At 49.2% G+C, this 27,409-nt stretch overlaps 1 protein-coding gene across 2 annotated transcripts in view; it reads right to left on the reverse strand.

Moving 5' to 3' along the window:
- Window positions 1–27,409, reverse strand: part of LOC121271367 (transitional endoplasmic reticulum ATPase-like) — a 47,860-nt gene that overhangs the window by 13,996 nt on the left and 6,455 nt on the right. For both annotated transcript variants that reach the window (XM_041177333.1, XM_041177334.1), the window contains exons 3-14: window positions 25,288–25,460; window positions 24,706–24,848; window positions 21,468–21,598; window positions 19,022–19,153; window positions 17,830–17,932; window positions 13,049–13,182; window positions 10,384–10,519; window positions 8,708–8,820; window positions 6,303–6,467; window positions 5,440–5,562; window positions 2,050–2,262; window positions 18–196 (exon numbers count right to left, since the gene is read on the reverse strand). In XM_041177333.1, the coding sequence (XP_041033267.1) occupies window positions 18–196; window positions 2,050–2,262; window positions 5,440–5,562; window positions 6,303–6,467; window positions 8,708–8,820; window positions 10,384–10,519; window positions 13,049–13,182; window positions 17,830–17,932; window positions 19,022–19,153; window positions 21,468–21,598; window positions 24,706–24,848; window positions 25,288–25,460 (1,745 nt within the window). The remainder of the gene's footprint in view (window positions 1–17; window positions 197–2,049; window positions 2,263–5,439; window positions 5,563–6,302; window positions 6,468–8,707; window positions 8,821–10,383; window positions 10,520–13,048; window positions 13,183–17,829; window positions 17,933–19,021; window positions 19,154–21,467; window positions 21,599–24,705; window positions 24,849–25,287; window positions 25,461–27,409) is intronic.

The raw sequence follows: 27,409 nt of genomic DNA on the forward strand, positions 1-27,409 counted from the left end.
GAGCCCTATCGATCTACCTGTTTGTGGCTCCAACAATAAACACGTTCTTCTTGTCTGACATGCCGTCCATTTCTGTGAGGATCTGATTGATGACCCTGTCGGACGCTCCTCCCCCATCGCCCGCGTTCCCTCCACGAGACTTCGCAATGGAGTCCAGCTCATCGAAGAACAAGATACACGGGGCAGCCTGTCGCGCCTTAACAAATAGCAACAGCCAATCAAAACGCCAGCCTTCACCCCAGAACACCAGCTGAGGAGCAGCGTCCACTAACACTCCTCCGGCCTTGGGACAATGTCAGAAGCTTTTTCCCAGGGTGGAAGAATCAATTACTAGGGGACATAGATTAAAGGTGAGAGGAGAAAACTATAGAGGAGATGTGTGGGGCAAGTTTTTTACCCAGAGGGTAGTGAGTGTCTGGAATTCGCTGCCAGAGGAGGTGGTGGAAGCAGCTACGATAGTGGTGTTTAAGAGGCAGCTTGACAAATACATGAATAGGATGGGAACAGAGGGATACGGACCCCGGAAGTGCAAAATTTTTCAGTTGACGGGCAATATGATCGGCGCAGGCTTGGAGGGCCGAAGGGCCTGTTCCTGTGCTGTACTTTTCTCTGTTCCTTGCTCTATACACAACCGGGAAGTGACTCCATTCCTGCTGTCCTGCGGTTTGACTCTTAAGAGGCAACTAGAGTAGACTGTACAGTGTCTCCACGGAAACCGAAGATGGACCTTAGACAACAGTTAACTGCCGGTGACCCACCCGAGAGCGAGTTAAAACCTTACCAGCGTTGTGCACATTTTCCTGGGTTTGATTTGGAATGACTGCTTAACAAAACAAAGGATGTTAGAGCTCGGCAGGGATTCTCCGAGTGATACCTGGTCTTAGTTCCTCCAGTGGTGCAGCCTATTCACATGTTATTAACCTCTTGGTGTTTCCATATCCCCCCCCCCAGCCTCGGGCAAGTGTTTGACTGTGGATTCACATTCTCATACTTCTCATATTTTCAAACTCCCACCTTGAGTCATTAGTACAATTCCTCCTGACTTCGTAACCCTCCAAACTTGTCTACCTCTCAGTGTGTACCCAGTTCCCCTTTCAAAGTGATTATTGAATCTGCTTTCCCACAGCACCATCCAGATCACAACAACTCGCTGTGTAAAAACAATATACATTCTCCACAGCTCCCCTCTGGCCCTGTTGCCAATTACCTTAACTCGGTGTCACCTGGTTGCTGGCCCTCCTGCCAATGGAAACAGCTCCTCCTCTATGAAAACTCATTATCCTGAACACCGCTATTAAATTTCCCCTTTAACCTTCTCGATTGAGACCAAACCTATGTTCTCCAATCTACATGTACATACAACTGGAGTATGTACCTGAACCTTCTCACACAGCCACTCTGTACATGATATATCAGTAAGATTACACAGGATATATAGCACAGAAACAGGCCATTCAGCCCAACGAGTTCATGCTGGTGTTGAGCCTCCTCCCATCTTCCCTCATCCAAACCTACCACTGTAAACCTCTAATCCCTTCTCCCACATATATACTTGTCTAGTTTCTCCTTAAATGTATCTAGACTGTTCACTTCCCTGTGGTGGCGAGTTCCACATTCTCACCACTCTCTGGGTGAAGAGATTTCTTCTCAATTCCCGATTGGATTTCTTGGTGACTTATCTTATATTGACGACCTCCAGTTCTGCTCTTCCCCACAGGAGGGAACATTCTCTCTGTATCCACTCGATCAAAACCTTTCAGGATTTGAAAGGCTTCTATTAGATTACCCCTCTGCAACCTTCTTACAAGAGAAAAGAGACCCAGCCTGTCAATCCTTTCTTGATATGTACGCCCACACATTTCTGGAGTCATCCTTCTAAATCTTCTCTGCACCCTCTCCAGTGCCTCTATATCTTTCGTATGATACAGTGACCAGAACTGCACGCAGTGTCCTAAATGTGGTCTAACCAAGGGTTGGCATTACTTCCTTACGGTCTCTCTAGAAATAATCCCTGGTGCTTGGTTTGCTGATGATTAAAGAACTCTATACCTTGTCAAACACATCTCGCACATTGGCCTCTGACTCCCCGAACCACATGGTCAGCAGCTCCGGCCCTTTGATGGACACAAAATTTGCCTGACATTCGCAGGCTATCGCCTTGGCCAGTAGAGTCTTGCCACAACCAGGGGGACCGTAGAACAGGACACCACGAGAGGGGGTCATGCCGAATTTCAGGAACTTGTCTGGATACTCCACCGGGTACTGAGGAGAGACAAAGGACAGGAAATCAGGGCTGTTCTCGCTTCCCCTGGCTCCAGGGCCCTCACCTTCCACCAGCTGATGCTCATCCACAGCCCCGCTACTCGTACCCAAACTCACATCAACTACCCATTGTGCTCACTCACTTACATTGAAAACTGAGGAGTTACCAGGCAGGAGCCAAATTCTTACCCTTGCTTTCAAATTCCCCCTTGGCCTCGTCCCCCTCCCTACCTTTGTAACCTCCTCCAGCGTCACGACCCCCTCCATGAGCTCGGAGCTCTTCCAATTCCAGTCCCTGGTTTTAATTACATTGCTATTGGTGACTGTGCCCTGAGCGCTGGAACTCCTTCCCTAAAACCTCTCCACCTCCCTCTCCTCTTTAAGGTTCTCCGTAAATATGTGACCAGCACTTTCACCATTCACGTTCCGATTCTAAATAGGATCCAAACTCTGGGTGTTTGATTCTCCAGGTTTACAGATGTTAAACGATTATTACATAATGCAGCTTATGTTGACTAAATTCACTAACACTCCAATATAGAAATTTCTGAGCTTCCTAACATCACATCATTGAGTTCCGACAACCCACTGCTCTCTCCCAACCCTCCACTGCTCTCCCCCAACCCCCCACTGCTCTCTCCACCAGCCCCCCACTGCTCTCCCCCAACCCCCCACTGCTCTCTCCCAACCCTCCACTGCTCTCCCCCAACCCCCCACTGCTCTCTCCACCAGCCCCCCACTGCTCTCCCCCAACCCCCCACTGCTCTCTCCCAACCCCCCACTGCTCTCTCCCAACCCCCCACTGCTCCCTCCACCAACCCCCCACTTCTCTCCCCCAACCCCCTACTGCTCTCTCCCAACCCCCCACTGCTCTCTCCACCAGCCCCCCACTGCTCTCTCCACCAGCCCCCCACTGCTCTCTCCACGAACCCCCCACTGCTCCCTCCACCAACCCCCCACTTCTCTCCCCCAACCCCCTACTGCTCTCTCCCAACCCCCACTGCTCTCCCCCAACCCCCCACTGCTCTCCCCCAACCCCCCACTGCTCTCTCCCAACCCCCCACTGCTCTCTCCCAACCCCCCACTGCTCCCTCCACCAACCCCCCACTTCTCTCCCCCAACCCCCTACTGCTCCCTCCACCAACCCCCCACTTCTCTCCCCCAACCCCCTACTGCTCTCTCCCAACCCCCCACTGCTCTCTCCCAACCCCCCACTGCTCTCTCCACCAGCCCCCCACTGCTCTCTCCCAACCCCCCACTGCTCCCTCCACCAACCCCCCACTTCTCTCCCCCAACCCCCTACTGCTCTCTCCCAACCCCCCACTGCTCTCTCCCAACCCCCACTGCTCTCCACCAGCCCCCCACTGCTCTCCCCACCCCCCACTGCTCTCGCCCAATCCTCCACTGCTCTCGCCCAACCCCCCACTGCTCTCGCCCAACCCCCCACTGCTCTCGCCCAACCCCGCACTGCTCTCCACCAGCCCCCCACTGCTCTCTCCCAACCCCCACTGCTCTCCACCAGCCCCCCACTGCTCTCTCCCAACCCCCACTGCTCTCTCCCAACCCCCACTGCTCTCCCCCAACCCCCCACTGCTCTCTCCCAACCCCCCACTGCTCTCTCCCAACCCCCCACTGCTCTCTCCCAACCCCCACTGCTCTCCACCAGCCCCCCACTGCTCTCTCCCAACCCCCACTGCTCTCCACCAGCCCCCCACTGCTCTCTCTCAACCCCCCACTGCTCTCTCCCAACCCCCACTGCTCTCCACCAGCCCCCCACTGCTCTCTCCCAACCCCCCACTGCTCTCCCCACCCCCCACTGCTCTCTCCCAACCCCCCACTGCTCCCTCTCCCAACCCCCCACTGCTCTCTCCCAACCCCCACTGCTCTCCACCAGCCCCCCACTGCTCTCTCCCAACCCCCCACTGCTCTCCCCCAACCCCCCACTGCTCTCCCCACCCCCCACTGCTCTCCCCCAACCCCCCACTGCTCTCTCCCCACCCCCCACTGCTCTCTCCCAACCCCCACTGCTCTCGCCCAACCCCCCACTGCTCTCTCCCAACCCCCCACTGCTCTCCACCAACCCCCCACTGCTCTCTCCCAACCCCCCACTGCTCTCTCCCAACCCCCCACTGCTCTCCCCCAACCCCCCACTGCTCTCCCCCAACCCCCACTGCTCTCTCCCAACCCCCCACTGCTCTCTCCCAACCCCCCACTGCTCTCCACCAGCCTCCCACTGCTCTCTCCCAACCCCCCACTGCTCTCTCCCAACCCCCCACTGCTCTCTCCCAACCCCCACTGCTCTCTCCCAACCCCCCACTGCTCTCGCCCAACCCCCCACTGCTCTCCCCCAACCCCCCACTGCTCTCGCCCAACCCCCCACTGCTCTCCCCCAACCCCCCACTGCTCTCCCCCAACCCCCCACTGCTCTCTCCCAACACCCCACTGCTCTCCCCCAACCCCCCACTGCTCTCTCCCAACCCCCCACTGCTCCCTCCACCAACCCCCTACTTCTCTCCCCCAACACCCCACTGCTCTCCCCCAACCCCCCACTGCTCTCTCCGAACCCCCCACTGCTCCCTCCACCAACCCCCTACTTCTCTCCCCCAACCCCCCACTGCTCTCTCCGAACCCCCCACTGCTCCCTCCACCAACCCCCTACTTCTCTCCCCCAACCCCCCACTGCTCTCTCCCCACCCCCCCACTGCTCTCTCCCAACCCCCCCACTGCTCTCCCCCAACCCCCCACCCCTCACCTTCACCTCAAGGGATCTAGAACCTTTAACTCGGCTGTTTAGCCCGTCGAATGGCTAAGTGCAGAAGTAGGCCATTCTTCCCATCGGGTCTCTGCCAGCTCTTTGAAAGAGCTATCCAATCAGTCCCACTCCCTCCCATCGCCCAGCAAATGCTTCCCTTCCAAACGTGTATCCAATTCCAATTTGAGAGTCACTATTAAATCTGCTCCCACCGCCCTTTCAGGCAGCGCCTTCCAGATCACAACAACCCACTGCTTTTAAAAAAATCTTCCCACCTTCCCTGTGCTTCTTTTGCTGGTTACTATAGGTCTGTCCCCCTTTGGTTACCGGCCTCATTTACTCTTCGTTTACAAGTGCAGCCATGAAGATCTCTACCTTTGAAATGCTGGTACTCGTTTTGGACTATTTCCTTCAAGCACACAGACCTGCACCAGCTCCTGGAGCTCACGCTTCACCTCATCCAGGCCTCCGATATCTTCCCAAGTGACTGTCGGCACCTCCACCACCGTCTCCCGGAGAGCAGACGGGTTACTCTGGCCCAGGGCCCACTAGAACACAGGGGTGGAAGCAGACCGCAAGAGTTAAACAACATTGCAAAGCAGCCAGCAGGTAACACAGCCCCTTTAACATGCTGCTCCTAATCTACCTCTTTGGCCAAGCCTTTGGTCATTTGCCTGTCCTGATATCTCCTTTTGTGACTCTTTTCCCCCCTATTCTTTCAAGGGATGTGGGCGTCACTGGCAAGGCCAGCATTTGTCACCCATCCCTTAAAGTCCTTGAACTGAGCGGGCTCGCTGGGCCATTTCAGAAGGTGGTTAAGAGTCAACCATATTGCTGTGGGTCTGGAGTCACATGTAGGCCCAGACCAGGTAAGGATGGCAAATCTCCTTCCCTAAAGGGATATTAGTGACCCAGGTGGGTTTTCACAGCCATCAATGATAGCTTCATGGTCACCAATACTGAGACTGGATTTATATTCCAAATTTTATTAATTGAATTTAATTCAGCCACTGTGGTGGGATTTGAACCCATGTCCACGGAGCAGCAGCCTGGGTCTCGAGTCTAGTCGATTACTGGCCCACTACACCACTGCCTCCCCGCTTGATGTGACCTTTTAAATAACAGCGCTCTTGCAAAGTGTCTGCTGATGTTTTTTTTAATGGCATTAATGGCGTTACGTAAATGCGAGTTGTTGTTGTACTGTACCCGTGGTGCAAACGTGAAGCTTTTCAGCTTCGGCCCCTTTCGCTCCTGGCGAGACGGACCCGCCGTGTCACACGGGCCTCACCTGGAAGTCGTCCATTGTCACCGCCATTGAGTTGAGGACATCCGCGTCGATCGTCTCATCCTCCAGGTCGATGATGCTCATCTTCTTGCGAATGGCCTGCAGTGCCGCCTCGGAGCAGAGAGCTGCCAAGTCTGCACCCACATGCCCGTGGGTATCGTGGGCGATCTGCGCCAGGGAAATACGTCAAGCAGAGAGCAAAAGCTTCACCAGATGGACTTCCCAAGATGCACTGCAGCAACTCACCAAAGGCTCCTTAGACAGCACCTAAAAACCTGCAACCTCTACCATCTAGACGGACAAGGGCAGCGGGGACATGGGAACACCACCCACCTGGAGGTTCCCCTCCAAGTCACTCACCGTCCTGACTTGGAAATATATCGGCCATTCCTTCACTGTCGCTGGATCAAAATCCTGGAACTCCCTCCCTAACAGCACTGTGGGTGTACCTACACCACATGGACTGCAGCGGTTCAAGAAGGCAGCTCACCCACCACCCTCTCAAGGGCAACTAGGGATGGCCCATGTCCCGTGAACGAGTGAAAAAAGATTCTGAGATAAGAGGGTTGGCCTTTGAGGTGAGATTCAGTATAATGGGGATATATTCTCTGGAGTTTAGAAGAATGAGAGGAGATCAGACTGAAAGGTATCAACTTATGAGATGGCTTGACAGGGTCAACACTGAGTGGCAGGTCCCCTAATTGGGGAGTCTGGAACCAAGGGCGGGGGGGGCTTCACAGTCTTAGGTTAAGGGGTCGGCTATTTCAGACAGAGTTGAGAAGAAATTTCTTCACTCAGAGAATTGTGAGTCTTTGAAATTCTCTTACCCCAGAGGGCTGTGGAAGTTCAATCATTGAATATAACCAAGATTGAGGTGGATAAATTCTTGGACACTAAGAAAATCAAAGGATTGGGGGATAGGTTGGGAAAGTGAGGCAGAAAGGTCAGCCATGATCGTATTGATTGGCAGAACAGGCCCGAGGGGCCAGGTGGTCCACTCCTCCTCCTATTTTGTTTATTTGAGCCCCACAAAGTCCAGTCACCAAAATCCTTGATAAATAAACTATCAGCACAAAATCTCACAGCGTCCACTCTTTTTCCCTCTACAGTCATGGACAGACAATTGCGAGCAAGGTACGGGCACCGAGATGGACAACGATGACCTTGGCCCTGTAGTCACGTCAGTGAGGGGGAAGTTGTTGGTGTAAGCCCCTGCCCATCACCCCCTTCCGCCCACCACCCTCGGTCAGTATATAGTCCCGGCTCAGAATGGAACAGCTCTCAGAGGCCTGAGCGAAGGCTATGTCTAAAATGCAGGGAATTGTGCCCCTCACCCATCCTTCTGACGTTCCAGTGGGGGTAGTGCACGGGTTTGGAAAGCAGGTCCTGTGATAACCCAGCCCTCTGGTGTTACTGATGATCAAGGCATTCACTTGACCCTGGGAGTAGAGGAATGTGAAGCTTTCAGTTGTGCCTCTCACTCCTGCATGAGCCTTTATGAAGCTGAAAGCCCCAATATTAAAATGCACATCTTTACTTTCAAATCTCCAGGATGGTTAGAAATCAGCAGAGCCTTCAATTCAGTGTCACACAATGCCAATAAACCCCAGGCTCCTAAAGCAGTGGGGAGATGAGGAGAAACTTTAACTTCTTAGTCTTCCATGGGATGTGGGCATCACTGGCAAGGCCAGCATTGAACTAAGGGCACTTAAGAGTCAACCGCATTGCTGTGGGTCTGGAGTCACATGTAGGCCAGACCAGGTAAGGATGACAGATTTCCTTCCCTAAAGGACATTAGTGACCCAGATGGGGTTTTTATGACGATTGATGATAGTTTCATGGTCACATTACTGATACTAGCTTTCATTAATTGAATTTAAGATCCACCAGCTGCTGTGTGGGATTTGACCCCATATTCCCCAGAGCATCAGCCTGGGTCTCTAGGTTACTAGCCCATGGACATTCCCACTACACCACCATCTCCCCATTTTAAACACGCTGAGCGATGATGATCTGGAATGTGTTGCCTGAAAGGCAGATCCAGCAGATGTCGAAACGGAATTGGGTAAATACGTGTAAAGGGGGAAAATATTTGCAGGACCATGGAGAAAGAGCAAGGGGATTGGGACTAGTTGGATAGGTCTATCAGAGAGCCAGCACAGGCACAATGGGCTGAACAGCCTCTCTCTGTGATGTATGATCCTAAGACAGAGATGAGTTGGATCCAGGCAGTGGCTTAAGAGAAACAAAAGAACTGCTTAGATTTAAAAAAGGATTCTGCGCAAGAATCACGTCCCCATGTTTCTCGAGTGACTCCTTAATACAGGTTAAAATCACTCTCTCCTCTGACCAGGGTCTATGCCTCTCTTTCACCTCCCTCAACCACCCCAATAAGGAGCATCTCTTACCCGCTCAAGATCCACATCATCCGACAACTTCATGTTCTTAGTGTGAATCTGCAGAATCTCAAGTCTCCCAATGGAATCAGGAATTCCAATATCAATCTCCCGGTCAAAACGACCTGTTACAATACAGAGAGAAAGAGAGAGAGAGGGAACTTGTGCATCACTCATTCAGAAAGAGATCACCTTGCCAGAGCTTGGATTTAACAAAAACCGCTGGATGGCTGAAGTCCATTGACACGTTCCTGGTCAGATTATTAGGGCAGAAGTGCTCTCGATAGGGCTCAGGGAGACACTCGGAAACAGTAGCATAGTGGTTATGTTACTGGACTAGTAACCCAGAGGCCTATACTGATCCAGAGTCATGAGTTCAAATCCTACCATAGCAGCTGGTGAATTTAAATCCAGTTGATTTAAATAAACCTGGAACAATAAATGAGAGCTGGTATTGGTAGAGGTGACTATGGACCTACCTAGCTGTCGGAAAAACCCACAGGGTTTGAACCTGTGAATATCTTTTAGGGAGGGAAAGCTGCCATCTTTGCCCTGGTCTGGCCTCTACGTGACTCTAGATCCATGTTAAATGTTACTCTGAAATGGCCGAGCAAGACACTCGGTTGGGCAATTAGGCCCTTTTAGCGCCAACAAGGTCCCCCGAATGAATAAAAATACGGGATGGCCACCGGACGTGGAACCAGTTTCGATCCAGCTCTTGTTCCTGTAAAAGGGGCTGAAGAATGTTTAGAGGGGATCCTCACCACAGTTTCCACTGTTGTTCAAAGTTTTTATGAACCTCCTGTCTACAACCTGACTTCTTGTAGTCATATTTTGTCATAGTTTACATCACAAACGTTATAATTGAAAAATATGATGCAACTCGCTTTCAGATCCAGCAGCATTTTAGCATCGTATCCCTGTAGTTTGAGACTGTAAATTGATCACTGTGACTAGACAATAAATTCCATTATTACTGTGTTACATGACTTTCAGGGTGGTTCTGGGAGAGACTGGAACTAGGGGGCATAGTTTTTTAAAACAAAAGGGTCTCTCATTTAAGGCAGATGAGAATTTCTTTCTCTCACAAGGTCGTTAGACCTTTTGGAAATCCCCAGAGAATGCTGGAGGCTGGGTCATTGAGTACATTTGAGGCAGAGGTAGGTTGGCTCCCTTGTTAGTCAGGAAGCTAAAGGGGTCGGATGCATGCGGAATGTGGAGTTGAGGTTACAGTTGGAAGAGTCATGATCCTATTGAATGGCGGAGCAGGTTTGAAGGGTCTACTCCTGCTCCTGTTTCGTATGTTCATACGTGGCTGGCGAACTATTTGGATCCTGATCTTCTATCCCAACGCCGCTGTTAATAATTAATCCTAACAAGTTTTCCTCCGATGGCCCTGGCCTGGCCTTGACTCGTATACAGCCACAGCATTACAACTGAAAACATCATTTCACACTGGGGGGGAGAATCTGAACCCAAGCGAACACGGCCCTCGAAGCCGTGAGTTGTTCAACCTCCAAGAGAGGACTTTGACCAAGGAAGTGATTTCCAACTGGTCGCTCAGGTTGTCAGGAACCCGCAACGCAACAAAAATGAATAAACCCGTGACTCCAGGACTTGTGTTTCAAGCTGCCAGTCTGCGGCGGGCACCCTGTGATAGGGCGGGGCGGGTTTGCTTAGTCACGTACCAAATCTCCTGAGTGCCGGGTCGATGCTGTTCGGCCTATTGGTTGCTGCTATTACAATGACGTGAGAGCGTTGCTTCAATCCATCCATTAGGGTCAGGAGCTGAGAGACAATGCGACGCTCCACCTCTCCATGAGTCTGGGAGAAAAAAACAGTGAGGAGGGGGAAGAGAGAGAGTGAGAAAGAGAGAAACAGAGAGAGGCGGGGGGGAGAAATAAATAGAGAAACAGAGAGAGAGAGAGAATTAGATAGAAAGAGAAACACAGAAAGAGATAGAGAAATAAATACAGAGAAAGAGAGAGAAAATAGATAGATAGAGAGGTCGAGAAATAAATAGAGAAACAGAGAAATAAATAGACCAAGAAACAGAGAGAGAGAGAAAAAAATAGAGAGAAAGAGAGACAGAGAGGGAGAAATAAATAGAGAAACAGAGAGGGAGAAATAGGCAGACAGAGAAACAGAGAGGGAGAGAAATAAATAGAAAGAGAGAGAAAAATAGACAAAAGAGAAAGAGTGAGAGAGGGGAAATAGATTAACAGAGAAACAGAGAGGGGGGGATAGAGAAACAGAGAGAGAGAAAAATAAATAGGCAGAGAAACAGACAGAAAAAAATAGACAGAAAGAGAGAGAGGGAGAAATAAATAGAGAAACAGAGAGAGAGAGAGAGAAATATACAGAAATAGAAACACAGAGAAAGGGTGAGAGAGAAATAGAAAGAATGTGGTCAGTACCTTGAAACTTAAAACATAAAAAAGGTAGGATATCAGGAGGATGCCATTCAGGATCTTGAGCCTATTCCGCCATTTAATTAGATCATGGCTGATCACGGCTCTATAACCGTCAACACCCGGACCCAACAAAGATCTATGAGCCTCAGTTTTGAAATTTTCAATTGACCCCAGCCTCAGCAGCTTTTGTGAGGGGGTGTGGGAGAGAGTCCCAGATTTCCACTCCCCCTTTGTGTGAGGAAGTGCTTCCCGGCATCACCCCTGAACGGCCTGGCTCCAATTTGAACGTTCTACCCCCTTGTTTTGGATTCTCCCATAGGATCAAACAGAGAGAAACAATCAAATCCTTTAATCATTGGGAACACCTCAGTTAGATCACCAAAATAAAAGCAAAATACTGCGGACGCTGGAAATCTGAAATTCAGCTGGTCTGGCAGCCTCTGTGGAGAGAGAAACAGAGTTAACATCGAATCCAATAGGACTCTTACTCCCAAAGATGTCACTTGACTCGAAACGTTGACTCTTTCTCTTTCCACAGATGCTGCCAGACATGCTGAGCTTCTCCAACACTTCCTGTTTTTATCTCAATTAGATCACCCCCTTCATCTCCTAAAATGAGGAAAGGTAAGTCTAGTCTTGGTAGCCTGAGCTCTAGTTAAACCCTTTTAACCCAGGTTCTGGTGAACCGGCGCTGGCCCTCCCCCACCTCCAATTCACGCTCAGGTGTGGTGCCCAGAACTGGACACTGTACACCAAGTTCCCATTTTAATTCGCACCCTTTTAAGTCTTTACACTGATTGCAACATCGGTCAGTTACTGGGACCCATATTCGAGTTTATACATCACGAGTTTTGCTTCAAAGTCATTTTGCACCAGGTCTGACCTGATGGGCGCCATTTTGGAGCCGCCCTCCCTTTCCCTGGCCCTCCCTCTCGCTGCCCACCCTCTGGTTCACAGCCTCTGACCCTCCCTCTGGTTCACAGCCTCTTCCTCTCCCTGACCCTCCCTCTGGTTCACAGCCTCTGCCTCTTCCCTGACCCTCCCACACGCTGCTAATCCTCCCTCTCTTGCTGCCTCTCCAGCTCGGAGCTCACCTCCTGGTCTCTTCCAGCCTCGCGCCGCGCTCACCTCCGGGGCCTTTGCCCACAGTGCCGGTTTGGGAGGGCGAGCAGCAGGCGGGAGAGGGCGAGGGGGAGAGGGACGCTCTGTGAGAGGAAGGGTCTACAGCGAGTGGGAGGGTCAGGGAGAGGGAGGGGTGGTGAGTAGCATCGGCAAGTAGAACATTGGCACACCCCCTTTCCATTTTAAACTTTATTTTAGAAGTTATTTCATTTGCCAACACAGGAATTTAGAAAATGTAAAGTATTTCAACTCACTGGGCATAATGTTAAATGTATTTCTCTGATGAGAAAGATCCCACAGAACCTAACAACAGCTTTTACACTGGTTTTAACGGGCGAATCTAATTCGCGTGAAGTTGTTTCACTTCAGCAGAAGCACCAAAGAAACAGGGATGCTCTAGTCACCATCACATTGCTGTTTGTGGGAGCTTGCTGTGCGCAATTTAGCCGCCAATTTCCTAAATTACAACGGTGGCTGCACTCAGGAGCCAATTTGCCGGGTGCAAAATGCTTTAAGACATCGGGGGGACAGAGTGGGGGGGGGTGGTTGCGGGTCTTCCTTTTCCGTCTTCCTTTTTACAGCTTTCTCTAGCGCACACCCACCATCACTTTCTTCTGTGCGGCTGAGTCGTACTTTGAAGAAAAACAAAAAACCGTTCCTCTGACACCTTCGCTCCTCTCTTTATAGTTTGGAGACCGGTAACTGTGTACATTGAGGGCCTAACCAAGGTTCCGCACAAGTTTAGCATCATCACTTCTCCGGTTTTTCAACTCTATCCGTCTCGAGAGGAACCCTGGTTTTGCTTTGAGGCTCTTACCTTCTCTCTCTTTGGAGCGATGGCGTCCAGTTCATCGATGAAGATAATGGCCGGCGCGTTCTTCTCAGCTTCCTCAAAGGCCTTCCTCAGGTTACTCTCAGACTCGCCGGCTAGTTTACTCATAATCTCAGGACCTGTGCCACATGGGGGGTAAACGACAACACCGTTCAGAGAGAGACACACACTGACCACCAAGAGCCTCCCTCTCCCCGCGCCCCCCACCCTCTCCCGCCTGCTGCTCGCCCTCCCAAACCGGCACTGTGGGCAAAGGTCCTGGAGGTGAGCGCGGCGCGAGGCTGGAAGAGGCTGGGAGGTGAGCTCCGAGCTGGAGAGGCAGCAAGAGAGGGAGGATTAGCAGCGTCAGGGGTTGGGGGGGGGACGGGGTCAGGGAAGCGGCAGAGGCTGTGAACCAGAGGGAGGGCCAGGAATAGGCAGAGGCTGTGAACCAGAGGGAGGGTCAGGGAGAGGCAGAGGCTGTGAACCAGAGGGAGGGTCAGGGAGAGGCAGAGGCTGTGAACCAGAGAGTGGTCCAGGGAGAGGCAGAGCGGCTCCAGAATAGCACCCGTCAGGTCAGTTAACCACTTCATTTCTTTTTTTTTGAGCACGTTCTTAGGATTTGGCACACCAGGTATTCCCTATCCTCAATTCTACCAGAGAAAGCGGTGGTGGATCTTCTCATAGCCATTGTACAAGCTGCTTAGATAACTCCAGGAGGCATCAACTGAGAATTTCCAATTGTAATACCAATGGTAACCCCCTTCAAGTCATAGAGTCATTACAGCACAGGAGGTCATCATTCGGCCCATCGAGTCCATGCTAGCTCTCTATGGAGCAATCCAGTCAGACCCACACCCCACCCTATCCCTGGAGTCCTGCAGCTTTATTTGCTTCGAGTGACCATCTGATTTCCTCTTGAAATCATTCATCGTCTTTGCTTCCACTGCCCTTGTGGGCAGTGAGTTCCAGGTCATTACACCACGCGCTGTGTAAATATTTTCCCCCTGCATCTCTTACGCAAAACCTTAAATCTGTGTTCCCCCCCGCCCCCCACCCCACCTCCCCAGTCCTTGTACCATCAGCTAATGGGAACAGCTTTTCTTTGTGTGCCTTATCTAAACCTGTCCAACGCTTGTGCACCTCAGTCAAATCTTCCCTCAATCTCCTTTACTCCAAAGAGAACAACCCTAGCTTCTCTAACCTAGCCTTGGAGCAGAAGAGCCTTGACCCCTGGAAACATTCCGGTAAATTTAAGCTGCAGCCTCTCACGGACCCTCACATCCTTCCTAAAGGGTGGCGACCAGAATGGGATGCAATACTCCAGTTGTGGCTTCATCTGGATGACCATTGGAAAGCGTAGTTTGGTCAGAGTTGCATGTAGACCAGATTGAGTTGAGTGGAAAGTTACCCAGCCGGGTTTCTTAGAACCATCTATCAGCTTTCATGGCCATAACTAGCTACCAATTTATTGAATTCAGCAATGGGCTGAATGGCTTTCTTCTGTGCTGTCTGATACTATGATTCCCGCCAGTATATTATGATGCCAAGTTATTGTGTACACACCATGTCCAAACTGGTGAGCTTACTCTTCGAATGAGCGCTATTTGATTCAACGCTCAGTGAGTCATTTTTTGAGAGCATGTTCCTGCAGCAATTTCACTTGAAAGAACTCACACTCACACTCATTTTGTTGGTGTCAGCTCTTCGACCATGAAGGGCGATCTTCTAGAGATGGATGGCAATTGCAGGTGGGGGGTAAAAAGTTAAACCCAAAGAATTACTTCCATGTAAAGTGTAGGAGGAAGATAAGGAGGGGTTAAGCTGGTGAGAAGTGAATGAAAGACTGCAATCAGGAAATTCAACTTTACTATGACGCATGGAACAGATATTCCAACAGAGGAGCCAGCCAGATAGAAAATGTTAGAACAGTGGCATATATCGGGAGGGAGTTGCCCTGGGGGTCCCCAACATCGACTCCGGACTACATAGAGTCATAGAGTTATACAGCACAGAAACTGGCCATTCAGCCCATCATGTCCGTGCCGGCCATCAAACACCTATCCATTTTAATCCCGTTTTCCAGCACTTGGCCTGTAGCCCATGTTCATCTAAATACTGCTTAAATATTGTGAGGAAGTTTCATGGCATCAGGTCAAACATGGGCTGATTACCACACACTGCACCCCCCCAGCTGATGAATCAATGCTCCTCCATGTTGAACACCACTTGGAGGAAGCACTGAGGGTGGCAAGGGTGCAGAATGTACTCTGGGTGGGGGCCTTCAATGTCCATCACCAAGAGCGGCTCGGTTGCACCCCACTACTGACCGAGCTAGCCGAGTCCTAAAGGACATATCTGCTAGACTGGGTCTGTGGCATGTAGTGAGGGAACCAACAAGAGGGAAAAACATACTTGACCTCATCCTCACCAACCTGCCTGTCGCAGATGTATCTGTCCATGACAGTATCAGTGGGAGTGACCACTGCACAGTCATTGTGGAGACGAAGTCCCCCCTTCACATTGAGGATACCCTCCATCATGTTGTGTGGCACTACCACCGTGCTAAATGGGATCGATTTCAAACAGATCTAGCAACTCAAGACTGGGCACCATGAGGCACTGTGGGCCATCAGCAGCAGCAGAATTGTACACAAACACAATCTGTAACCTCATGGGCTGACATATCCCCCACTCTACCATTACCATCAAGCCAGGGGATCAACCCCTGGTTCAATGAAGAGTGCAGGAGGGAGTGCCAGGAGCAGCACCAGGCATACCTAAAAATGAGGTGTCAACCTGGTGAAGCTATAACACAGGACTACTTGAGCGCCAAACAGCATAAACAGCAAGTGATAGACAGTGCTAAATGGTTCCACTAACAACGGATCAGATCTAAGCTCTGCAGTCCTGCCACATCCAGTTGTGAATGCTGGTGGACAATTAAACAACTCACTGGAGGAGGAGACTCCACAATTATCCCCATCCTCAATGGTGGGGGAGCCCAGCACATCAGTGCAAAAGATAAGGCTGAAGCATTTACAACAATCTTCAGCCAGAAGTGCCGAGTGGATGATCCATCTCAGCCTCCTCCGGAGGTCCCCAGCATCACAGATGTCAGTCTTCAGCCAATTCGATTCACTCCATGTGATATCAAGAAATGGCTGAAGGCACTGGATACTGCAAAGGCTATGGGCCCTGACAATATTCCAGCAATAGTACTGAAGACTTGTGCTCCAGAACTTGCCGCGCCCCTAGCCAAGCGGTTCCAGTACAGCTACAACACTGGCATCTACCCGGCTATGTGGAAAATTGCCCAGGTATGTCCTGTACACAAAAAACAGCACAAATCCAACCCGGCCAATTACTGCCCCATCAGTCTACTCTCAATCATCAGTAAAGTAATGGAAGGGGCCATCAACAGTGCTATCAAGCGGCACTTGCTTAGCAATAACCTGCTCACTAATGCCCAGTTTGGGTTCCGCCAGGGCCACTCAGCTCCTGACCTCATTTACAGCCTTGGTTCAAACATGGACAAAAGAGCTGAACTCCTGAGGTGAGGTGAGAGTGACTGCCCTTGACATCAAGGCAGCATTTGACCAAGTGTGGCATCCAGGAGCCCTAACAAAACTGGAGTCAACGGGGGGAACTCTCCACTGGTTAGACAAAGGGAGATGGTTGTGGTTGTTGGAGGTCAGTCATCTCAGCTCCAGGACATCACTGCAGGAGTTCCTCAGGGTAGTGACCTCGGCCCAACCACCTTCAGCTGCTTCATCAATGACCTTCCTTCCATCATAAGGTCAGAAGTGCGGATGTTCGCTGATGATTGCACAATGTTCAGCACCATTCACAACTCCTCAGATACTGAAGCAGTCCGTGTCCAAACGCAGCAAGACCTGGACAATATCTAGGCTTGGGCTGACAAGTGGCAAGTGCCACACAAGTGTCAGACAATGACCATCTCTAAAATGAGAGAATCTAACCATTGTTCCTTGATATTCAATGGCATTAACATTGCTGAATCCCCCACTATCAACATCCTGGGGGTTACCATTGACCAGAAACTGAACTGGACTAGCCATATAAATACTATGGCTACAAGAGCAGGTCAGAGGTTAGAAATCCTGTGGTGAGTAACTCACCTCCTGACTCCCCAAAGTCTATCCGCCATCTACAATGCACAAGTCAGGAGTATGATGGAATACTCCCCACTGGATGAGTGCAGCTCCCACAACACTCAGAAAGCTCAACACCATCCAGGGGAAAGCAGCCCACTTGATTGGCACCCCATCCACAAACTTTCACCCACTTCACCACCAACGCACAGTGGCAGCAGTGTGTACCATCTACAAGATGCATTGCAGGAACTTAGGTTCCTTAGACAGCACCTTCTAAACTCACGACCACTACCATCTAGAAGGACAAGAGCAGCAGATACTTGTGAAGACCAGCACCTGGAGGATCCCCTCCAAGTCATTCACCATCCTGACTTGGAAATATATCGCCGTTCCTTCACTGTCGCTGGGTCAAAATCCTGGAACTCCCTCCCTAACAGCACTGTGGGTGTACCTACACCACATGGACTGCAGTGGTTCAAGAAGGCAGCTCACCACCACCTTCTCACGGGCAACTAGGGATGGACAATAAATGCTGGCCCAGCCAGCGAAGCCCACATCCCATGAATGAATTTAAAAAAACTGATGGGCAGAATAGCCTCTCTCATCTGGGACGATTCTGTGATCTCCCACCAAGGAATGGAGACACTGTGTCAGGTGTTTCCATCTTACCGTTGATGAGGAAGAAAAACGCTCCAGTTTCATTGGCCACAGCCCGAGCAACTAGTGTCTTCCCAGTCCCTGGAGGTCCGTACAGCAAGATCCCACGAGGAGGCTGCAAATTAAAAAAGGCATGTTAACATGGTTATGAAGCTTCACAGAGACTTCCCCCTCCCCTCAAACCCTGTTACCACAGCAACAGAACACACCCCCTAGTAGTTATGGTGCGGAAACAAATTTCCACCCCCAGCCCGATCATAGGTCCATAACAACAGCACTAGGCCACAAGAAGCCTTTTATCTCCATTTGCATCTCTAGGGGGTCAGTGCTATATCTTGACAGTGACCAGATGTAACGTATATTGCTGAAAAGAGAGACATGGTGCTAAAGTGTTTCGTCTTGCACCCATCAGGGCAAATGCAAGAATGCCAAATTTCAAACTATCACAACAATTTATACTACAGGAGAAAAGGCTGCTGCTTGGTTGGCTTGGCCAAGTCTTTTTGCTTGTCGTATAAATTGCCGTGGTTATTTGAAATTTGGAATCCTTGTGTTTGTCCTGATGAGTGCAGGGCAAAAATCTTCCACAACATGTCTCCCTTCTCAGCAACATTCAAGTTCTGTCCTACCAAGTGACTGAGAGATGCAATTGTGTCGGTTCTCTTCTTCTGCATTGGCACCATTCACAACCAAAGGCACCGGGGCTAACCAACAGTGTATCTTCTGCAGCCTCTAAGATGGGTTGCAAAGTTACTACAGGTTCCTGTGCTCAGACCTGTGGGAAAAAATCAATCTTTTGCGATTTTCCTTAAGGTCACTGAGTGAGGTTGGATGAACTTGCACAATGCAAACAGCCTTCAGTCTGGCAGCAGGTGTGATTCTGTAGTCCGGGCTGGCTTCCTACGTTCAGAATTTCCTCTGTGTTCTCAGTTTGCCCCCTCTGTTCCACAGATTTGTCTCACCGTTACACTGTGGAGCAGATGCAGAGACCTTGGCAACACTGCTTCTTGGCCATCCCTACAAACGCTGGTAACCTTTCACACTGTAGTCATGCGACCTGTGCTCACAGCGGTGGCTCAGCCTCGTGTATTTCACACATCTCTGGGCTTCACATCTCTAACCTGAGACAACAGCGATGGTCACTGTGTAAAGTGAGAAGGTCCAGGGAAAAACGCTCGCCCAACTCGGTGTTGGTAACACTAACCTTCACTCCGATGGCTTTGAAGAGGGCCGGATGTCGTAGGGGCAGCTCCACCATCTCCTTGATCTGCGCCAGCTGTTTGCGGCATCCTCCGATGTCATCGTAGCCGACATCGTTCAAGTTCTCCTCCTCATCCTGCCGAAAATCAACAGGGTAACCACCCCACCACAAAATAAAGAACGAACTTGCATTTATATAGCACCTGTCACCACCACCGGATGTCCCAAAGCACTTTCCAGCTGATGGGGTGCATTTGAAGTCTAGTCACTATTGTGATGTGAGAAACGTGGCAACTAATTTGCGCACAGCAAGATCCAACCAACAGCAATGACGTTAAAATTAGGTAATTCTGTGCTAGCAATGTTGTTTCAGGGATAAATATTGGCCAGGACTCTGGGACAAACTCCCCTGGTCTTTTTCAGAAGCATCATGGGGTCATTTACATCCACCCAGGATTGCAGATGGGACCTCAATTTAATGTCTCATCTAAAAGATGGCACCTCCGGCAGTGCAGCACTCCGTCAGTACGAGGCATGGATTTTGTATCCAACTCCCTGGAGTGGGACTCAAACCCACAACCTTCTGACTCAGAGACAAGAGTGTTAGCCACTGAGCCATGGTCACTGGGATTGGCTGGGTTTAAGAGTGTTGAGTCAGGAGATGCGTGCAGGACGTTAAGTCCCGCATACAGTCAATTCCCAATCGTAGTGAACCCTGCGCGGAGAGAGGAGATGAGAAAACAAAGTGCAAGCAAAGGAATCCTGAATGATCCATTCTGCTCTCGTGGAAATATTACAGTGCTTTGGGCTTCACTGTAACATTTCCAAGGTCAGTGCTCGGGATTTTCCTCTGTACAAACTTGCCATCCCATGAACGCTTCATGTCGAACTACATATAGTGTAAGAACATCAGAAAGAGCAGGAGCAGGTCAAATGGCCCTTTGAGCCTTCTCCGCCATTCAACTCCATTCTCCTCAGCCACAACTCCACTTCCCTGTCCTCTCCCCATATCCCTCGATTCCCTGAGACACCAAAAAATCTGTCTATTTCAACCTTAACTGTATTCAACGATAGAACATCCACAACTCCCTAGGGAAGAAAATTCCAAAGATTTACAACCCTTTGAGAGAAGAAATTTCTCCTCGTGTCGGTGGTCAATGACCGGCTCCTTATCCTGAGACGATGCTCCCTTTGTTCTAGACTCCCCAGCCAGGGGAAACAACCTCCCAGAGTTTATCCTGTCAAGTCCCTTCATAATCTTGTATGTTTCAATGAGATCACATCTCATTCTCCTAATTTATGAGAATATCGGCCCAATTTACTCAAGCTCTCGCCATCACAGAGACCAATTCAATGAACCTTCGCTATGCTTCCTCCAATTAATGCAAGTAATCATCTTTGCTAAACATGGAGACCAAAAATATCCTGCAGCATTCCAGTGCATTAGGGGGGAAATCATTGCTCCCCACTCCCCGTCTTATATGTAGTGTTTCAACTGGCCTGTTGGCCTGGGCAGTCTGAGGCCATCCAGTCAGGAGGTCTGACTGGACAATGAGCGTGTGAACATCGGTATGGTTGTTATGACAGCACTCACTGAAAACTCAGGCACTGGGAGCAGTCAGGCACCTGTTGTACCCGTGGGATCAACTTTTTCAGGAAAAGTAGGGGGGCAGACAGCAGAATTAGTGATGATCCTGCTCTGCTGGCCAGAGTGAAGTAATTCACTGTGCAATGCTCCCTCATGTAGCTTACATATCCCCCTGAGATTGTGCTCTCTCTCTCTCTCTGTACAGCAGAGAAACAGGCTATCTGGCCCACCGGGTCCATGCTGGTGTTTATGCTCCACACGAGCCCCAGCTCTCAGTCTATATAAATTCACCCTATCAGCATATCCTTCTATTCCTCTCTCCCTCGTGTGCTTATCTAGCCTCCCCTTAAATGCTTCTGTACTATTTGCCTCGACCACTTCCTGCGATAGCGAGTTGCACATTCTCACCACTCTCTGGGTAAAGAATTGACCTTTTAGGTTCTGGTGAATTGGCACTGCACCCCCAACCGACGACTAATATTTCTTCCCTGGGATGTACCCAGGACTGAACACAATGGCCTGAGATGTGGTCTAACCCAAGCTTTGTATAATAGCAGCTTAACTTCCACTCTTTTATACTCCAGCCCCTTGATTTAAAGGTCAGTCTTCAATTCAGTATGTAACACCCGGAATGGTAAAAGTAACTTGCTCACCCATCAATGTCCCCAACCATCTGGGAAGAAAGCATGGACGAGACACTGTCCAGTTGATGCTACTACAGCCCGGCATTGTTCCACTCTAAGGCTGCCTCTTCCTAACTGTACCTGCAGGCAGCGATGACCTTTGATTCAATATGGGTCCCAGGAGTCGGACATGTTACCCTCGACAGCCTCGGATGGATAACCAGTAGAGGGCGCCTTACCTCTCGTTTGATTGGCTCTCCCTCACAGTGGAGAATTGTGTCAGGGGCCACAATGCAGTGGGGCGTTGGGTCAGTTTCCACCACCTTGAACTCAACAGCTCGCATCCCGCCTCGGATTAAGAAGATGTCTCCTGTAAAACACACCGCAGCGTCACAGGGCACCACCTCCCATTCTCCTCACCCTGACACAGGGTTGGCAGCCATTCAGACCAGGAGCATCCACTCAGGACAAAAAATAAACAGCAAAAACTGGGAAATAAGAGTACTGATCCGTTCTGCAAGGTCCAATTCCTGGGTTAGCCAGGGGAAAATAAGAAATAGGAGCAGGACTAGGCCATACAGCCTCTCGAGCCTGCTCCACCATTCAATAATCTCGGAGTTTCTGCTTCACCTCCACTTTCCTGCTCCATTCCCTCAATTCCCTTAGTGCACAGAACCTCCATATCTCTGTCCTGAATATATTAAATGACAGCACATCCACCACTCTCTAGGGCGGAGGATTCTAAAGATCCTCAACCACAGAGTAAAGAAATTTCTCCCCATCTCAATCCTCGATAGCCGACCCCTTATTCTGAGGCTGTGGCCCTTCATTCTAGAGACAGGACAGCCTCTCAGCCTCTCAGTAATCCTGGGGCTCTGGTTCCAGCTCCAGATTACAACATAGTGGCCAATCCACTGGAAATGGATAACTTGTTGTTGGGCAAAAGACAGGCTGGGGTTTGGGGGCTATGACTTTGACAGTTAAGAAGAACATAAGAAATAGGAGCAGGAGTAGGCCATTCAGCCCCTCGAGCCTGCTCCGCCATTCAATAAAATCATGGCTGATCTGCTTGTGTTTCGAATTCCACATCCCATCTACCCCGGTAACCTTTGATTCCTTTGCCTAACAAGAATCTATCTACCTCTGCCTTAAAAATATTCAGTGACCCCGCCTCCACCATCTTCTGAGGCAGAGAGTTCCAAAGTCACACAACCCTCGGAGAGAAAAATGTTCTCCTCCTCCCTGACATATAAGGGCGACCCCTAATTTTAAAACCCCCTAGTTCTGGACTAGCCCACAAGAGGAAACATCCTTTCCAAGTCCACCTTGTTAACACCATTCAGGATCTTATATACGTCAATCAAGTCACCCCTCACTCTTCTAAACTCCAGTGGAAACAAGCCCAGTCTGTCCAACCTTTCTTCATAAGACAACCCACTCATTCCAGGTATCAGCCTAGTAAACCTCCTCTGAACCGATAGTTGAATAGATTGATGGTGACACTGGCTGTCCAAGACTCAATGTACAATGTACTCAATTGAAGAGTTTCTTAGATTCGGCAGTTCATGGTGAAACCTCACTGAAAGATCATTTTGAAAGAGAACAGGACATAACTGCTGCCATGATTCATCTGCCTGTCCAGGAGACACTGTACTGCAGCAAAATCTTTCTGCAGTGAATCTCTCCGTTATTGTACAAATGCCATCTGTATCCAGAATAAGTTGAATGTTTACATACGACCCGTTACACATTATACAGTACTTTAAATGTATCGTACAAAGCTTGGTATGTATTCTAGACTGCCTTAAATGTCATGCACCACCTGGAATGTTCATATAGTACCTGATAAGTATTATGTATTACCTCTTTCAAACAGTACTCGTTAGGTATTATATGATAACTGGTATGATATGTACAGTAAGGCAAAAGCCAAAACACTGCAGGTGCTGGCCATCTGAAGTATTAACAGAAAACGGCTGGAAGTATTTAGCAGGTCAGGCAGCAATTCATGGGGAGAGATACAGAAACACAAGCAGGTCATACAGCCCCCCGAGCCTGAAAAGGTTGTGAGAAAGTTAACTTTTCTCAGTTCTGATGAAGGACCATTGGCCTGAAACGTTAACTCTGTGGCTGGAATTTTGCAGCCTCCCCCCCCACCCCCCCCCCCCGCAGTGCGCTCCCAGTAGATTCCGCCGGCATGAGGGTCTGGGAAATTCCAGCCCGCTTCTCTCTCCACAGATGCTGCCGGACCTACTGAGCATTTCCAGCATTTTCTGTTTTTATTCCATACAGGATCTGATATGTTTTATTCGGTAACTGGTATGTTCTAATACATCAAATGTGAATAGAGCTGTGCAATCCATATTCCTACTGGGAACTTACAACCCTTGTCATGAAGACATACTAATGTGTATAACGTTATTGGAAATCATTTTTAAATTGGAATTGTAGCAGGATCTGTGTCTACGTGTGTGTCTTAATAGAGTTAAAGCCAGCCAGTCTGGGTGCTTCGATGTATAGTAGTTTTGAGATGTTGGTTAAATAAACGTAAGCTAGTTAAAAGGTAAAGTTAAAAGGTAAAGTGCAATTTACATTTTTAAGAAACCATTCAAAAGATTGGGTAAAATCTTGCACCCAGCTGTGTTTATATTATTAATAAAATTGGTGGCTTGCAAGGATTATTGTTAGGAGAGGTAAAATTAAAAACCTAGTAATTCAATGCAAAATTTACATTCAAAGAGGAAGATAAGTATAAACAGGAAAGAGTTTGTGAGTATAGGTCAGAGGCATTTAAGGTCTAACCAGCCTGTAAGCCTACAACTGTATCTGCAAAGAAACCAAATTGAAAGGAACCTCATTTTGAATACATAAGGTCAAATGTGCTTTGCCTGGTGTCTGTTTAAAGTCTATAGATTATTGTTGCCTTGGTGAAGATTTATCTGGGAGTGATTAATTTGGGGATTTGTTTAAAAGTTATTATGGTAATAATTTGTAGACATGCGTATGGGTGTTTAATTTGTTGTTAAATTAATAAATGTTTAATTTAGTTTTATATAAAAACCTCTTGAGGCTTGATGGTTTTACACCTGAATTCAGAGCTGCATCTCGAATGTACCAATCGAAAACAAAAATGGAAAGTGCTGGAAAAACTCAGCAAGTCTGATAGCATCTGTGGAGAGAGAAAAATAGTTAACATTTAGAGTCCGTATGACTCTTCTTCAGAGCTGAAGAGTCATACAGACTCGAAATGTTAACTCTATTTTTCTCCCTCCACAGTTGCTGTCAGACTTGCTGAGTTTTTCCTGCACTTTCTGTCTTTGTTTCAGATTTCCAGCATCCGCAGTGTTTTGCTTTTATCTATGCCAGTTGAAAACATAGGTTGCGACAGTTGTTCAAGTTTCCCTCTGGGACTTAAACAACTCAGCCTTTACCAACGGCTGTGTCATAACACCCTGCTGAACATGGGTCTGCTCATACCTTTGTGTACAGGTCGATAAGCCTCCAGAAAGTAGGGCTTCAGATAAACTTCAAACAAGTTCCCTGTTAGTCCTTCAATGGTGTCATCAATGGGTAATACGTGAATTCGCTTTCCATATTTCACATCGGGGCATGCCTGAATACTGTAGGACAATAATGTGACAATTAACAGATGATACCACAGACAACTAGTCCACTACTTTTGAAGTAACCCAGTGCTGCAGGAAGCTGGAGGAATCACCTCCTCTGGTGAACCCTCAGTTTCCTTCACTCCACCATCGGCAGCCTGGGGCCGAAGCTCTGGAATCTCCCCCTTGCAGAGGGTTCAAGGCGGCAGCTCACCACCACCCACCTTCTCAGGGGGCAATTAGGGATGGGCAATAAATGCTGGGCCCAGCCAGCGACGCCCACATCCTGCCTCTCCGCCTCGCTCTCCTTCTTTTTAAGATGCTTCTTAAAGCCCCTTTGATCCAGTATTTTTTTTTGGTGGGGGGGGTGGTGGGGGGGGGTCACCTCCACTTATATCTCCTTATGCAGCTCGGCGTCAAACTTTGCTCCATAAGCGTAAGCTCTGGCTGTTACCTTACGACGTCACCCAGCCGGACACGTAGGTTATTCCGAGACACCCTGCTAATGCGGATTCTCTCCTCTGCGCAGGTCTCGTCCGACAGGACAATGCAGACCGTCTCTCGCCGCTTCTTCCCCTTCAGCATCACAGTGTCGCCCCGGAAAAGCTGCAGCTCGTCCATCTTGACCTGTGAGGGAGATCAGGGCGATTAAAAGAAAAAAAAGGGGGCCACGGAGAGGGTGCAGCGAGGATTGACGAGGATTATTCCGGAAAGGCTGGGGGTTTAACGTAATCGGAAAGGACGGACAGGCTGGGTCGCTGTTCCCCTTGAAAGCGAAAAGACCACCTGAGGGATGATCTGACAGAGATGTTTCAAATGATGAAAGCTTTTGATTGAGTGGATACAGAGAGAATGTTTCCTCTTGTGGGGAGGAGCAGACCTAGTGGCCGTCAACGGAAGGAAGTCACTCAGAAATCCAATTGTCAATTCAGGAGAAACTTCTTCACCCAGAGAGGGGTGAGAATGTGGAACTCACTAGGACAGGGAGTGGTTGAAGTGAACAGTACAGATACGTTTAAGGAGAAGTTAGACAAGCGTATGAGGGAGAAGGGAATAGACGGTCAGGACGGTAGATTTAGATGAGGAAAGACAGGAGGAGGATCAAGTCGATCATAAACACCAGCATGGACCGGTTGGGATGAATGGCCTGTTTCTGTGCCGTATATCCTATGTAATCCTAAGCAAGCCCCTCTTCATCATGGGAAGAATCCCCTCAGTAAGAGCCATGTCTGGAAGAACTGGCCATTTGACAATCAAATAACTTCTTAAAAAAAAAACTGTGCTCTTGCGCGTTGAAAAATGGAATAACATGAGTGTTGCCAAAGTAGGTTTGGCCTGGAGTCTCCAGCATTGGAGAGTAATCTTCAGGGCACTACCGGGAGCAAAGAAACAGGAGAAAAGTCACCAGGACAATTAAAGGAAATTGTGTTTTATGAACAATTTTGTTTATAAAGTATATGGGGGGAGTGGGGAGAAAAGGCCGTTCTGGCTGATCGCCAAGAATGATCCAATCGGGTATCGTGGAGTCTGTTCACTTTCTGATTGGCTGCAGAAAGGCAGGGACATGTCAGGTGACCAATGGCAGGACTTTGGGGAGGGGGTGGTTAAAGGAAAGAGATCAGGTGACAGCACCTCCGGGAATATGGCCAAGTGTTGGTGGGCCTCAAGAGCAACGTTCAGCGCAAGTCAAAGTGAGCGTGGGTGGGGGTGTGTTACAGCTCACTCAGGGAGTCCGAGTTGCCAAGGCAACATGCACTTTCACATGCAAGTCTGGGGCTATGGATAGTGATGGTAGAGGGTCTGACGTTCTTTCCATCACATGGCTGACCAGCTATCTCTCCCGCTCTTACTGCCTGCCATTGGCGTGTGTCAGAAGGATCTGATCATCTATTTGGCCACGTTTTGAATGCACCTTCCTTGCCCATCAAGTACTGGGGTGGAACTGGAACTCAGGACTTCTGACTCAGAGGCAGGGGACTCTACCCGCTGCGTCACAAGACAGCATTGGGACAACGGGCACTAAATGTGAACTTGGGGCAGACAAAATAGTGGAACATTTGGGGCCTAACTGGGAATTGATTCAATAATCAAAATGCTTCTCCAGGTGATAAAGAATTAAGCTGTTGGAATTAAAATGGGTGCAGAAGAACAAAGGTATTAAACAATATTGTTATTTTTGACAGATTTACTCAGTTGTACAGATGCTAATGTATGACAATCGAACTGACAAAACTTATTCAAATTAATAATACCAACAAGAGAGACGTTTTTTGTTGAAACTTTTCGTCTCGCACGCATCAGGACAATTCACAAGAATACAAAATGTAGATGGAACAACAATTTATACTGTAGGGGAAGAGAGTGCTGTTTGGTTGGCAAGTGGACTCGTTGCCTCTACCAATCAGAGTTCACTTGCCAACTAATCAGAACTGTCTTCTCATACAGTATAAATTGTTATTCCTGCCACATTTGGTATGAATTGTCCCGATGAGTGCATGACAAAAAGCTTTGACAAAACATTTCTCTTATCAGCAATACTCAAGTTCGGTGCTACCAAATGACAATTCATATCAGTC

Source organism: Carcharodon carcharias, chromosome 30, assembly GCF_017639515.1.
Source record: "Carcharodon carcharias isolate sCarCar2 chromosome 30, sCarCar2.pri, whole genome shotgun sequence".
NCBI lineage: Eukaryota > Metazoa > Chordata > Chondrichthyes > Lamniformes > Lamnidae > Carcharodon > Carcharodon carcharias.